The following is a 16,141-nucleotide window of genomic DNA, read 5'->3' on the forward strand; positions in this document are numbered from 1 at the left end:
GACTCCTTCATTTCTCTTTCTTCTGTCTTGTTGGTAGAGAAATGCAACTGATTTCTGTGCATCGATTTTATATCCTGACACTTTACTGAATTCCTGTACAAGTTCTAGCAGTTTTGGAGTGGAGTCTTTTGGGTTTTCCACATATAGTATCATATCATCTGCGAAGAATGATACTTTGACTTCTTCTTTGCCGATTTGGATGCCTTTAATTTCTTTTTGTTGTCTGATTGCTGAGGCTAGGACTTCTAGTACTATGTTGAATAGCAGTGGTGATAATGGACATCCCTGCCGTGTTCCTGACCTTAACGGAAAAGCTTTCAGTTTTTCTCCATTGAGAATGATATTTGCGGTGGGTTTTTCATAGATGGCTTTGATAATATTGAGGTATGTGCCCTCTATCCCCACACTTTGAAGAGTTTTGATCAGGAAGGGATGCTGTACTTTGTCAAATGCTTTTTCAGCATCTATTGAGAGTATCATATGGTTCTTGTTCTTTCTTTTATTAATGTGTTCTATCACATTGATTGATTTGCGGATGTTGAACCAACCCTGCAGCCCTGGAATAAATCCCACTCGATCGTGGTGAATAATCCTTTTAATGTACTGTTGAATCCTATTGGCTAGTATTTTGGCGAGAATTTTTGCGTCTGTGTTCATCAAGGATATTGGTCTGTAGTTCTCTTTTTTGGTGGGATCGTTGTCTGGTTTTGGGATCAAGGTGATGCTGGCCTCATAAAATGAGTTTGGAAGTTTTCCTTCCATTTCTATTTTTTGGAACAGTTTCAGGAGAATAGGAATGAGTTCTTCTTTAAATGTTTGGTAGAATTCCCCTGGGAAGCCGTCTGGCCCTGGGCTTTTGTTTGTTTGGAGATTTTTGATGACTGTTTCAATCTCCTTACTGGTTATGGGCCTGTTCAGGTTTTCTATTTCTTCCTGGTTCAGTTGTGGTAGTTTCTATGTCTCTAGGAATGCATCCATTTCTTCCAGATTGTCCAATTTGTTGGCGTAGAGTTGCTCATAGTATGTTCTTATAATTGTCTGTATTTCTTTGGTGTTAGTTGTGATCTCTCCTCTTTCATTCATGATTTTATTGATTTGGGTCCTTTCTCTTTTCTTTTTGATGAGTCTGGCCAGGGGTTTATCAATCTTATTTATTCTTTCAAAGAACCAGCTCCTAGTTTCATTGATTTTTTCTGTTGTTTTTTTGGTTTCTATTTCATTGATTTCTGCTCTGATCTTTATGATTTCTCTTCTCCTGCTGGGTTTAGGGTTTCTTTCTTGTTCTTTCTCCAGCTCCTTTACGTGTAGGGTTAGGTTGTGTACTTGAGACCTTTCTTGTTTCTTGAGAAATCACCACATCTTCTTTATCCATTAATCAGTTAATGGACATTTGAGCTGTTCCATAATTTGGCTATTGTTGATAATGCTACTATAAACATTAGGGTGCACGTGCTCCTTAGAATTTGTATTTTTGTACCCTTTGAGTAAATACCTAATAATTCATTTGCTGGGTCATAGGATAGTCTTATTTTTAACTTTTTTTTTTTTTAAGATTTTATTTATTTATTTGACAGAGAGAGAGCACAACAAGTAGGCAGAGCAGCAGGCAGAGGGAGAAGGAGAAGCAGGCTCTCTGCTGAGTAGGGAGCCCAATGTGGGGCTCAATCCCAGAACCCTGGGGTCATGACCCAAGCCGAAGGCAGATGCTTTACAGACTGAGACACCCGGGTGTCCCTATTTTTAACTTTTTGAGGAACCTCCATACTGTTCAGAATGGTTGCACCACTTTGCATTCCCACCAACAGCATAGAAGATTTCCCCTTTCTCCACATCCTGGCCAATATCTGTTGTTTCCTGTGTTGTTAATTTTAGCCATTCTGACCATTGTAAGGTGGTATCCCATTGTGGTTTTGATTTGTATTTCCCTGATGATGAGTTACGTGGTAAATCTTTTCATGTGTCTCTTGACCATCTGGATGTCTTCTTTGAAAAAAATTGTCTGTTCATGTCTTGTGCCCATTTCTTTATTGGATTATTTGTTTTTTAGGTATTGAGTTTGATGAGTTCTTTATAGATTTTGGATGCTAACCCATTATCAGATATGTAACTTGAACGTATCTTCTCCCATTCTGCATATGCTTTATACTTTGCTACTTCCTTCAGTATAACTTAGTGGTACATGTGAGCAATAATTACTACATAATCTTCAGTCTATTAAAACATATATAATACTTTATAAAAGCTTTAAGTGATTCTCCAAATAAGTTTTGCTGTTTTAAGTATTGGTTTTCACTTTCTGCAGGCTTCAGAACTTTATATAAGAAGTAACTATACTTATATCAACTAGTATGAGTAGAAGAAAAAAATGTATACTTTATCTTGATTCCAGGGCTTTAACTAAATTCTGCTGTGTAGGTAGATCTTTTTTTTTTTTTTTTTTTTAATCTGCAATCGTGTAAAAATTTTCCATAGTGGGAACTGAAGCCCATGACATCATTCCTGTAAGTAGAGAAGAAAGCTGAGAGTGGTTAAGCTGTGTTAATAATGAAGCAGGCTTGGTTCAGTGTTCTAGGTAATATTACCACACAGTAGATCTAAAAGATTTTTGTAGGTCAAAGATTTTAGGGGGTGATTGATCTAGCATCTTTCATTTGATATTAAACTGTATTTTTTCTGTAATTTTTAGATTTTATTCATCACATTAATGACACAGATGCTGTACTAAGTACCAATGATAGCAACCCTGGTAAGTAGTTTGAAATTTAAAGTTTAGCTTGTTTTTTTATTTTCCACTTTGCTTCAGAATGAATTTAAGGTGAAACATATTGCTTTATTTTAGGTCAATAATTAGTGCAACATCATTACCATTATATTAACTGAGCCAGTATTAAATTGATGGCAACCAATGTGTTCCAAAAAAAGAAACTCCATGAAAGGTTGTATTAATGTGAGCTAAACAAGATTGAGTTTGTATTATACAATTCACAATGGTAGCTCACATCTATAGAATCCATGTTTGCCTATAAATAGGCAATACATATTTTTAAGAGCTTGCATCTTTGCTAATTGTTTTGGAAGTCTAGAAGTATAGTTCTCAGGTTGTTAACTTTTTTAGACATTTGCTGTATTATTTACTAATGCTTAAGATACACAAATCTGTATCCTGGAAAATAATATCCTAATAATGAACAAAGGTTAGTAAATACAGACAAATAAACTGAAGGCATGACTTTTTAAAAAAATCTTAATTTCTTAGAAAGGTTTCCTTTAATTAAGTTGTTAAAAATAAATCTTTGTGGCTTATGGATTTATCTACTGTGGCAGTCATGAAGAAAGTGAATGTTAAAAGCTAATGTAGGGGGGCACCTGGGTGGCTCAGTGGGTTAAAGCCTCTGCTTTTGGCTCAGGTCATGTGGGATCGAGCCCCGTGTGGGCTCTCTGCTTATCAGGGAGCCCGCTTCCACCTCTCTCTATCTGCCCGCCTCTCTGCCTACTTGTGATCTCTGTCAAATAAATAAATAAAATCTTAAAAAAAAAAAAAAAAGCTAATGTAGGGGTGCCTGGGTGGCTCAGTCAGTTAAGCATCTGCCTTTGGCTTGGGTCATGATTTGAGGGTCCTATGATAGAGCCCTAAAGAGGGCTCCCTGCTCAGTGGGGTGTCTGCTTTTCCCTTTGCCTCTCCCTCTTACCTGTTCTCTCTTTCTCAAATAAATAGGTAAAACCTTTGGAAAAAAAAAAGGTAAAAGCTAATGTAACCTTCTTAACAGTTTTACTGTTAATCTTTAACATCCCCCAAAGCTTTATGTATTAATGATTTAGATTTCAGAGTGTTAGATTTCAGAAATGCTAATTTATCTTTATGTTACGATTTCTAATGTATCTTTATGTTAGATTTATATATTTAGATTTCAGAGATACTAAATTGATATCATTCCGATGGAGGAACACATTGATCAATGAAGAAAATTCATTCTATATATGTATATATATATATATATTTTTTAAGATTTATTTATTTATTTAAGAGAGAGAGAGCAGACTGCCAGGGAGAAGGTCAGAGAGTCTTAAGCAGACTCTATGTTGAGCATGAGCCTGTTGAGGGGCTCCATCCCACCACCCTGAGAACACAATCTACTCCGAAACCAGGAGTCAACAACTCAACCAGCTCTGCCACCCAGGTGCCCCTCAACATATATTTATTAAGCTTATTATGTGTCAGGAATTATTCTAGGCTCTGAGGATATAATGCATAGATAGAAGTCTCTCCTCTCTTAAAACAAATGTTTCAGTGTTTACTGTTCAGTGTCTTGGTTCCTTAATTAAACTCATTAACCTGTGTTTTATTAACACTAGCAAATGAGTGGGTGCAGTACCAGCATTTCTGTGGACAGACAGACAGACACACACACATACACTTTTGAATACTTACACTAAAGTATTTTGGTATAACTTTAAAATATGTTCATAAGTTTCCCAATTACATTGATGATTTGGAGAGTACCATCAGCAAAGTCAGTTTACTTTGCGTTCTTCTCTTTGAATGATGTGTTAAATACTATGAAACAATCCATTTCAGTTAATGTAAAATTATAGTTGACCTTTATTGGTTACTTACTACTTACTGTGTGCAGGCATTATCCTAAATGTTTTATAGCACTTCTGTAAGGTAGATTATGTTAACTTCACTTCCTAGATGGAAAAACCAAAACACAGAGAAGTTAATGACTTGCCCAAAGTTACACAACTACTAAGTGACAGAGTCAAGATTCATTATTTAGTCAGTTTAGTTCCATAGCCTGTGCTGTTTACCACTGTAATTACTAGCACAAAAAAAATTTCAAGTTAATTTACTTCTGTCCAGACATAGAAAAAAAAAAAAAAATACACGTTAAAATGCAGACTAAGCAAGAAAAGTAAGTGTTTGCCTTTGTGGCATGCCAAATATATAATGGATAGAGAATAAAATTAAAAACAGAACTTAAAATGAATATATCATTTTCTCTTTAGCTAATGATGAGAATGTTTGTTACTTGTTAGGAGTATTTTTCACCAGCATTAAGAGTTGTTTTTAAAGTGCTGATTACTGGGGCACCTGGGTGGTTCAGTGGGTTAAAGCCTCTGTCTTCAGCTCAGGTCATGATCCTGGGATCAAGCCCCGCATCAGGCTCTCTGCTCAGCAGGGAGCCTGCTTCCTCCCCTCTCTGCCTACTTGTGATCTGTCTGTCAAATAAATAAAATCTTTAAAAAAAAAAAAGTGCTGATCATTAAGGAAAGTAGTATCATGAAATTAGAAACACAGAATGATTTGTATCATCTCTCCTAACAGAAGAAATTGCCAGCCACTTGAAGATCAGTGTTAGGAAAAACGTATTTTACTCAACAGTTTTCTGGCTATCATCTAAGCCATTAGGCTGTTATAAAATGTGTAAACTCACACGAGAATTATTCCATATTGCTGGAATTCAAGATTCATAAGCTATAAACAAGTTAGGTTTTGGCACTAACATGTCATCTGTTTCAATGATGTCCACTTTTTATTCCAAACTCATAGATTTTGTTTACTGTTAAGGAAATCTGTTCTGAGGCGGGTGGATGTCTCAGTCAGTTGTGCATCTGACTGTTGACTTTGATTCAGGTCATGATCTCGGGGTTGTGAGATTGAGTCCCATGTTGGACTCTGCACTGGGTATGGAACCTGCTTGAGATTGTCTTTTTCCCCCTCTCCTTTTGCCCCTCCCCCCTCCAAAGAGAAAGAAGGAAACAAACAAACCTGTTCTTTGGACTTTGTGTGGGTTATTAGCACAAAGGTAGCAAACAGTCACCCTGAATATTTCTTACATTATTGTATAAATAAGATCAAATATTGTTCAGTTCAGTATTTTCTCTCTAGCAATGGAACCAAAAGATAGTTGGTAGGATAACTTTGTAGCTTCTCATAGAAATTAAGGATATACCTCAGAATTTTCTAAGATTTTCCCACCTTTAATTATTTGTAAGTAAAAATTTCCTAATGTGTTCAAATACAACCCTCAATTTTTTTTTCCAGAAAGCAGAAACTTATTCATGATACAAGTTGAGGTTGGTAGAGCAAGTGTCAGTCTCTGGGGTAGCCATTTTGTATTCTTCGTGGTCTTCTCTAACCTGATACTTTTCTGTTGCAGTGATTTGTCCAAGTGCTGGGAGTGGCGACCATCCCAACAATGGCTCCATGATTTTCTATGCCAATGACACAGGACTCGAACAGTTTGAAAAGTGGTGGAATAAGTCCAAGACGGTGCCCTTTTACCTCATAGGACTCCTCCTGCCACTGCTCAATTTCAAATCTCCTTCATTTTTTTCAAAATTTAATATCCTAGGTAAGCTGAGACATTGTGTTATGGAGCTTCTGTGTAAGAGTTCACACTGGATTCTGTGGAAGTATGATCTGGCTGGGGAGAGTTACCTACTAGGCCTATTCACCTATGTTTAATTTGTTCACTTATATGTTACCCTGCTTTGTGGTTTTCTTTTGGAGTTTGACACAGAGAAAAATGTAGATGACCATTTTAAGTCCAGGTTCTTTTTTTAAAAGATGAATTATTAGCTGTCCCATTCTAGCCTGACTGAACCACTATTCCTCATTTCCTTGGTGGGTACAACTAGAGGAAACAGATTAAGATTTCAGGAGGAGAGATCCAGACTGGATAATACAGGGATTCTCAATACTAAGGACTGGAAACAGAAGAATTTACTGGAATATTTTTTCCTATAGTTTCTGCTTAAGAGTATAGCACAGAATTATCACCTAGCTTTCAACTTGGGATATCATTCTCTAACTCACCCTAATGAGATTTATTCTGCTTTTGCTGTCCTCCTCATTGCTTTTCTTTACTGGAACACTATTGCCTCCTTAAAAGTACAGATTTCTTACCATGAGTCCAGTTTTTCAGAAATTTCTGAAATCACTGAAGAAATTTCACAAATTTCTGCATCATTAAAGAAATTTTTTTTAATCCCATCTTCATTTGCAATACTGAACTTTAAGATGACAAAAGGAATCCCCAATGAAAACTTAGATCTGGTTAACTAAAGATAAGGATAATATTCATAAAAAATTGATAACCCCAAATAATCCATAGGGTTTCACCTCCTCCCAATAGATCTGATCTCCTGCTAGTCAGTGTAGAGTATAAAATAATTAGATTATTCATCACATCAAGGAGTTAGTTTTTGGGGTTTTCAGAAAACCAAAGGAAGAGGTAAGTTTCTCTGTATCTCTCTGCCTCACAATAGGATTCTCTGCAAGACGCCACAGATATACACAGAAAATTAAGCATTGGGATATAGGCTTTGGCCTCTTTTTTTTATCGTTTCTGTATCAGCTACTCTGCAAACCCACGGCAGAGCTTATATAGCTCATTTGTGGTTTCCTGATTTGCTTGCCGACTTTCCTGTGGAACAGATCTTTTAACGTTAGCATATAAACTGTGCATCTGACTGTCGACTTTGACTCAGGTCATGATCTCGGGGTTGTAAGATTGAGTCCATGTTGGACTCTGCACTGGGTATGGAACCTGCTTGAGATTTGTCTTTTTCCCCCCTCTCCTTTTGCCCCTCCTCCCTCCAAAGAGAAAGAAGGAAACAAACAAACCTGTTCTTTGGACTTTGTGTGGGTTATTAGCACACAGGTAGCAAACAGTCACACTGAATATTTCGTACATTATTGTATAAATAAGATCAAATATCGTTCAGTTCAGTTCAGTTTTAGTATTTGCTAAAACAATGACTAGACTTGTAACCAGGTTGATTATTCTCTACCTCCTTAAGAATATTTTGCTTTTACCTTTTTTTTTTTTTTTGGTACTTTCCCTTTGTTTTAAAACTATAGCCTCTTTACAGAAATTAGTATGTAATTCCTATAGAAAGAAACCCACTTGAGTCTCCTGACTCTACTCCATAATGACTGGACTTAATTCCTTAAAAGGAAAACTCTCTAACTTCTAGATTACTAAAAATTCTGAATACCCACTTCACCCTATGTATGAATAGCTATGAATAGAATCTGTAATCTTATCATCTAGCAGGTACTACTACCCAGTCAAACCCTTCTCTAGGTACTAGTTCAGATTATTCATGGATTATTTGGCTTATCACCTTTCTCAAATAGTCTTATGAGCCACATCTTTTCTTTCTCTTCTTTCTTACTTTTCTTTTCTTTCTTTCTTTACTTTCTTACCATCTTATAGTAGATGCTGTGACAGACTTTTCCAGCATTTTGACCATCTCTAATATTTCCAATACAAAGAATAAGAGTCAGTTTCATGTTGCTTTTTTCCTCCTGTGTAACCTTACAATTTTGTAATGAATTTTTTTGCATGTATCCTCCACTTAACTTAGCTCTTAAATAAATTAAACAGTTTTGCATTCTTCAATATATGAGCTACCTTCATTTAGTTCTTAGGCCTACTACATAGTGTTTTGCTTTCTGAAAACTCATGTAGCTTCTTTCTATTCTTTAGATCCCACCTGGGTTTTAGTGGGAATAATCAATGAGAGTAATAATTTTCCACACTTCGCTGAACTTTAGAAACAAAACTTAACTTTAAAACAATCTGTAAAACACACAAAGATGATAAATGGTTTCTGAATTTTGTCTTACAGGCACAGTGTCCGTTCTCTATTTGATTTTCCTTGTCACGTTTAAGGCCATACACTTGGGATTTCATTTGGAATTTCACTGGTTTATGCAAACAGAGTATTTTGTACCAGGTAAGCTGTGTTGGCCAAATAATCAATAAATTCCAAAAATTTGACCTGTTAGTTAACTATTGTTAAATACTGGTATTATAAAACAAATAATGGCATTTTTTGGATGAGCACTTTATATTAATCCTATTAAGCTAAAAATGGGAGTGCAGTTAAAATTATTCCACTTTTCTCTTAGGAGTAACTAGGGCCCTTTGTCATTTCTGCTTGAGAATTGAAGTTCATTGAAGTTATAATGCAATTAAAAAATCAAACTCATTTCCTAGACTTTTCTGGAGAAGCATACCCCTAGAATTTCAGAAGCTTGGAACGTAGTCACTGATTAACATATGTAGATAATACTGTTCATTAACATCATTGTTCCCTTATGGTTTTTTAATTGCTTTTAATTAAGATGGTGGTTATTAAGTGTTCCCTCCCTCCTTTTTTCTCTCATGGTTATAACTTGGCAATTTTCTTAAGTTTCACCCGAATTTAGTGGATTTGGGGATGATAAAGGCACCATGAAGCAATGAATGGACAATGCTAAGTGGGAAGACATTAGAAATTGGAAGTGAATATTACACTAGTATCCTGAAAACTCGTAAAGAGAAAGCAGTACAAAATTCTCTTATTTGTTTAGAAAGACAACTTTCTTTCCATTCTTTACCTATTAATTCAGGTAGTCTAGAATTCAAGTCTGTTTAGTATCTGGTATTATTCTGAGCAATTATAACTGTCTCTGAAGCAATTATAATTGTCTACCAATCCTTCTGTTGCTTTTGTTACAACATGCCTGGGTTTTCTGAGTATATCGAGTTGTTTGTTAGAAGTTGTTACTATGGTTACTTAGATCATCTGGGTGCATTAGCTTTGACTTTTTTTTTTTTAATTTCTGTAAGAAGCCCACAAAGACTAAAAAGCAGTGTAAATTCAGGATAAAGGAAATACTAGAGACTGAAAGGCATCCTTCTCTTCCATATTGTATTTAAAATTGGATATGAATAAAAATGACCACTTAAAACTAGTATTTCCGTTCATTGATAAAAATAGTCTGGGATGTTTTTTCTAAAATTAGGTCCATACTGATTTATATTAAGAGTCTTAGTGATAAACATTTCTGTTAATAATAGGACATGAGAGAAATATGAAAAAAAAAGAGTTAAATATTTAGAAGATGCAAAAGAAAACATATTTAAATACATATTAAGCCATTTATTTTACTTTATTTCATTTCTAAATGATATGAAGGGAGAATCATGAGGATTAAGGAGTCTTGTGTTTATATTTATGGTCCTGAAATTAGTTACGTTATTATAAGTGAAGAATTTTTTAGGAATCAAAATATGTCATAAATCTTTTTCAGTAAAGGCTAATTAAGAAGCAGAGAACTTTGGAGGGTGTGTCTTTACTATCTTGATGAAGAATTCACATAAACTTGTAGTTCTGATTAAATCTTTATTTATATACTTTTGTTACCAAAATTGTCTTTCTCAATGCAGTGGATCCTATTGCCCTTCTTCCCAGGTAATTGGAAAAATAGGACAAACTACTCATGGGTGTTTTATCTTATCCTTCCCTGCCTTTAGGACGTTATTCCTGTAGTTATCCCTTCTTTCTTCTTAATCACGTACCATCAAATATTTCCTTTACTCCATTTCTACCAGGTAAAAATGTATCTCTCAGTCTAAAAATAAAAACTCAGATAATTTCACATTCCCCTCTAGCTGTTACTTCCCTTTAAAGAAATACTCTTTGAAAGAGTTGTCTATTCTCACTCTACTTCTCCTTCCATTTTGCCTTAAACTCATGTTTGCTAGGCTTTTGCCCCAGTCACTCCACTGTATCCAGTAACTCCATCTTAGCCAAGTCCAGTTCTCACATCTCTCCTTCTCAGCTTATCCGCAGCATAACATTTGGTCGCTCTTTCCATCTTGAAACGTTTTCTGAACTTCTAAAACCCCATTTTCTCTCGATTCTTCTGCATGACTCCTTTCTCACATTCCTGACCAGTTAGTTATGAGTTATCCATGGTTTTATTCAAACATCTTTTCTCTCTACTGTTATTCCCTAAGTAATATCTTGTAGTCACCTAGCTTTATATATTGTCTGTATGGTGACCAGTCCCAATTTTGTGTCTCTAGGCCAGATCTTTCCACTATCATCTGCCCTTATATATCTCCTTGCCCCTTCTACATCTCCACTTGGACATCCACTAGGTATTTCAAACTTATATTTATGAAAACTAAATATTTGTTTCCTTCTTCATCCACCCTATTCCACCAAACTGCTTTATCTGCTCTTCTCCCAGGTTTCTCTATCTCAGAAAGTGGTAGCTCCAATTTTCTGCTTGCTCAGGCCCCGGACTTTAGAATCATACTTGATTGGTTTTATCTCCACCTTCCATATCTGCAAAGCATGTCAGCTGTACTTTCAAAGTAAATTGAGATTCCTTTTACCATTTGCACCAGAAAGAATTAGTCAAGCTGCTAATCTCTCACTGGAATGATTATAGTAGCCTCTTAACTAATCTCACCTTTTCCAGTCTGCCTCCCCTTCTGTAGTCTGTTCTATACCTAGCAGCCAGAGTGAGGTTTTTAAAGATTTTTTTATTATTATTTATTTATTTGACAGAGAGAGATCACAAGTAGGCAGGCAGGCAGACAGAGAGAGAGGGGGAAGCAGGCTCCCCGCTGAGCGGAGAGTCCGATCCCAGGACCCTGAGATCATGACCCGAGCCGAAGGCAGAGGCTTAACCCACTGAGCCACCCAGGTGCCCCAGGGTGAGGTTTTTAAAACACAACCTTTAAAAGCCTGGTTTCCGGGTGCCTGGGTGGCTCAGTGGATTAAGTCTCTGCCTTCAGCTCAGGTCATGATCTCGGGGTCCTGGGATAGAGTCCTGCATCGGACCTTCTGCTCAGCGGGGAGCCTGCTTCCCCTCTCTGCCTGCCTCTCTGCCTATTTGTGATCTCTCTCTCTCTCTGTGTCAAATAAATAAATAAAATCTTAAAAAAAAAAAAAAAGCCTGGTTTCCCATTTCATTTATCTCATTCAGAATAAAACAAGCCTCTGGGTGCCTGGGTGGCTCAGTTGGTTAAGCCTCTGCCTTTGGCTGAAGTCCTGAACTCAGAGTCCTTTCATGGAGCCCAGTGTGGGCTCCCTGCTGAGCAGGGCGTCAGCTTCTCCTTCTGCCTGCTACTCCCCCTTGCTCATGCTTGCTCTTTCTCTCTCAAATAAATAAATAAAAATCTTAAAAAAAAAAAAAAAAGAATAAAGCAAGCTTCTGTCATAGTCCACAAATCCTATGTGATCTGACTCCTGGCTTCCTGTCTGCCGTCATTCCCTACTACCTTTCTACTTATTCAGTACACTCCAGCCACAGTGTTTCCCTGCTGTTCCACAGGAATGGCAAGCATCTCCTAGCTCAGAATCCTTGCACTAACTTTTACCTGCATATGAAATGACCTTGTCTTTTGTTAGGAAGCCACATGGTTATTATCATTAGAGAGGTCTCTCTGGGCTTCCTGCCCACTCCGGGTTCTTGTGGCTTATTTTTCTTTAGTGCTCTCATCACTACCAAATCTTACATGCAGGTATCCCTGGTTATCTAAATCTATTAAGTTCCTAATTCTAATAATGAATTGAAATATTAAGGGATATCTATTATTCTAATCTACTTGGTTCCTGAGTTTCAGATAGAAAGTAGCAGAAGTTAAGATAACAAAGGACTTTCTAAAAATGTTTCTTAATCTATTTGGTTCTTAAATTCAGGGAATGAAAGTTCAGTTGGTAAGGAATACCTGTATTTTTTTTAACTTGTGTATCTGTCGTCCTTAATAAGAATGCTAGCTCCTGAGAAAAGGGATGTTCTTTGTTTTTGTTTTCTGTACTTCTCTATTACTGTTATATCCCCAAGGCCTGTAATAATTCTGAGGGCATTGCAAGTAGTGTATAAACAATGTTGAATGAATAAAGGTTTATCCTACTCCCTCCTGAATCTCATTAAAACAATAGTTAAGAAATAAATGTAAAATGGGCACCTGGGTGGCTTAGTCATTAAGCATGTTCCTTCAGCTCAGGTCATGATCCCAGAGTCCTGGGATCCAGCCCCACATCAGGCTCCCTGCTCAGTGGGAAATCTGCTTCTCCCTCTCCCACTCCCCCTGCTTGTGTTCCCTCTCTCACTGTGTCTCTCTATAAATAAATAAACAAATAAATAAAACAAATAAATAAATATATAAATTTTTAAAAAAGAAAAAAAGAAAGCAAGAAATGTAAAAAAAGACACAAAGAGACTATAGCAGAGACAATAGCAGGCAAGAGATGGCAACAGATTGTTAGATACTAGAAAACTGGTAGATGGTTAGACTGACAGCAAAGCAGATAGCTGAAATTTAAGTACCTGCAGAGAGTGACTCTATCACAGAGGAGGCCGTTTTGAGCTATACATCGAAACCCTCAGTATTTGGAGGCATTTGGGTCATTCTGAAAGCAAGAGTAAGGAAAAGAGCTTAAAAGGGAGAGAATTCTTTGAAAGTTTACATAAGGAATAGATAGATAGTTAGATTATAAATCCCTTTTCCTCCTCAACTTAGCAAGAGATGGAAGAAACTGAAATGGTTAGCCTCAGAACTCAGGTTCTCCACACACAACAAAGGGTAGGATAAAGGCTTTAGTCTGAAAACAGGGACTAAGTGAAAGTGTTATATTGAGTGGTAAGACTCTCCTCTCTCCCTGTACCCCTCCAATTCTCTTTTCTTTACCCTTTGGCTCCCAGAATGCTGACAGCATAGGATAACAGAGGGTTCTCCTCTGGAGAAACTGACAAGTCCAAGAGGAAAGACCTAGAGTCTTGAGCAATTTGGGTTCTACCAAAGAAATAGCAGGTACCTTGCTTGTATCAGACCACTTAGATGTTTACTAAGTATACATTTTTGTGTGCTTCACTTTTCAATATTAAAAAAAATAGGCAAAGATCACTAGATATTTGTGGAAAACCTCTTACATGAAAACAAAACTCAGTCGGTGGGGGGATGGGGTGGTTGGGGGGGTTACCTTGAAAAGAAAAGAGAATAAGAGGGAATAAGAATAAGAAAACTTGCAAAAAATTACCGTCTCAAGGTGACAAAAGAAAGTAATACATCCATGAAACAGTATTTGTGTGCCAAGGAAGGAAGGAAGGAAGGAGGTTGGTCTTAGAAACCAAAAATATAATAAAAGTTAAGAATGCAAAGAAAATTTGGAAGATAAAGCCAACTTCCCAAAAAGTGGTTTAGGAATCCTGGATGGATGGAAGAAAAGAGGGAGGGAGGGAGGGAAGGAAGGACAGAAAAGATAAGAAAATTAAAGCATTAATCCAGGTAGCCTAATAACTAAAGTAGTTCCAAGGAATAGGGAGAAAATGAAGGGGGAGGAAATTGTCAAAGAAATAATTTAAGAAGTTTCCTGCTAACCAAAGAACATGGGTTTCTAGAGGTACAGGTCCCACAGTACCCAGCACTGTGAATAAAACCCACACCGAAGCATATCATCACAAGATTTCAGAACACCATGAATAAAGAGAAGACTCTGAAAGTTCTGGGGATGAAGAACAGGTTTACACAAAAGGTCTGGAGTCAGAATAGTCTCAGACTTCTTAACAACTCCTAAAACTAGAAGAGAGAAGTGTTATGAAGGTCTCAAGATAAGTTATTTTAACTTAAAATTCTGAATCAAGTGTAGTACAATAGATATTTTCAGAAGGTAAAGTCTCACAAAATTTTACCTTCCATGCTCTCTTTTTCCACATGTACACACACACGCACAGACACACACACATATACACACATACACACAACAAAAAAACCCTGCAAAATGTGTTCCACCAAAAAGCAGTGAATGACAAAATCCTAGGAAATAGCTGTGCAGCAGCCCACTTGGATCACAGCAGCAGACAGAGGGCCCCATTAGGCATTTTTTCCAAAAGGAAAATGAAATGGAAAAGATTATTTGATGTGTTGTATAGAATGGAGCTTTACCATTCTTTTGCAGAGTTTGGGGAAAAATTAGTGTTAAGTACACAGGCAATGGAAAAGGAAATACCTCCCTCCCAATCCCATCTTGTTTCATTTATTCTTCTCCTATCCCCCTACCCCCCCATACCATAAATGACTTAATCTCACAAAACAAACTGGGGGTTGCTGGGGGGAGGTGGGATTGGGAGAGGGGGAGGGGGCTATGGACATTGGGGAGGGTAAGTGCTATCGTGAGTGCTGTGAAATGTGTAAACCTGGCGATTCACAGACCTGTACCCCTGGGGATAAAAATACATTATATGTTTATTAAAAAAAAAAAAAAAATTTGGAAGGGAAGAAAAAAAAAAAAAAGGAAATACCTCCAAATCTCCATAAATCTCCATAAAAACAGGACAACAAAAGTATTTTTATATAAGAAAATATAATGATAGGGGCACCTGGGTGGCTCAGTGGGTTAAAGCCTCTGCCTTCAGCTCGGGTCATGATCCCAGGGTCCTGGGATCGAGCCCCACACTGGGCTCTCTGCTCAGGGAGCCTGCTCCCCTCTCTCTCTCTCTCTCTCTGCCTGCCTCTCTGCCTACTTGTGATCTCTGTCTGTCAAATAAATAAATAAAATCTTAAAAAAAAGAAAAAATATAATGATAATACATTTCATGGCTTAACTGTAAATAATGTAGAATAATCATCAAAATTAAAACACTGAATACTGATTTTTACAAAATCAAGGTTATAATTAAGATATTGGGGGGATAAGGGGTGGGAAAATGTGAGTGGTGGTAGGACTAAAGTCTGGTGGAAAATCAATGGATTATGTCTAAAATTTTAAAAATAAAGGCAAAGGAATATAAGCATATTAAACATAAGACTATAAATTTGAAGTCTGCTGAATAGTTATAAGAGGTATAATTACCTCAGGGAAACAGGCTTCAGGTTGGGAGTTATGAAGCAAGAGAATGCTGGTTTTTGTTGGAAGCCCTGTAATACTTTTAACTTTTAACAATTAGTACACATCTAGGACTATATTTTTTAAAATGAAAAACTGTTAAATGCTTTGAAAATTATTTCAGAAAGACTTCAGACACTGATCTGCAAGGATTATGCAGTGATTTGCCATTTGTTAGCAGCATTGTGTTCATCTACAACTAGAAAAAATAATTTTCTAACCATATATGCTTTAATAGTTTTATTGTTAACTTTCCATTAGGAGCAGACTATCTTCTACCATGCACTCATTGATACTTAATAATGCCTCCAATTATAATGGAATTTCTGTTTTCATATTTTTTTACATATAGGCCCTACCATTTTTTGTTTTTGCTTTTGAACTTTTTATTGAGACATAACATACCTATATAAAAGTGCACAACTCTTAAGTATATAGTTTGATTATTTTTCACAAAAAA

The 16,141-nt window shown here is 36.6% G+C and overlaps 1 protein-coding gene across 3 annotated transcripts in view; it reads left to right on the top strand.

Moving 5' to 3' along the window:
• The window catches only part of SLC38A9 (solute carrier family 38 member 9), an 86,770-nt gene that overhangs the window by 45,877 nt on the left and 24,752 nt on the right, over window positions 1-16,141 (top strand). For all 3 annotated transcript variants that reach the window (XM_046000077.1, XM_046000078.1, XM_046000079.1), the window contains 3 exons: window positions 2,687-2,746; window positions 6,162-6,356; window positions 8,641-8,748. In XM_046000077.1, the coding sequence (XP_045856033.1) occupies window positions 2,687-2,746; window positions 6,162-6,356; window positions 8,641-8,748 (363 nt within the window). The remainder of the gene's footprint in view (window positions 1-2,686; window positions 2,747-6,161; window positions 6,357-8,640; window positions 8,749-16,141) is intronic.

This window comes from Meles meles, chromosome 3 (genome assembly GCF_922984935.1).
Source record: "Meles meles chromosome 3, mMelMel3.1 paternal haplotype, whole genome shotgun sequence".
Taxonomy (NCBI): Eukaryota; Metazoa; Chordata; class Mammalia; order Carnivora; family Mustelidae; genus Meles; species Meles meles.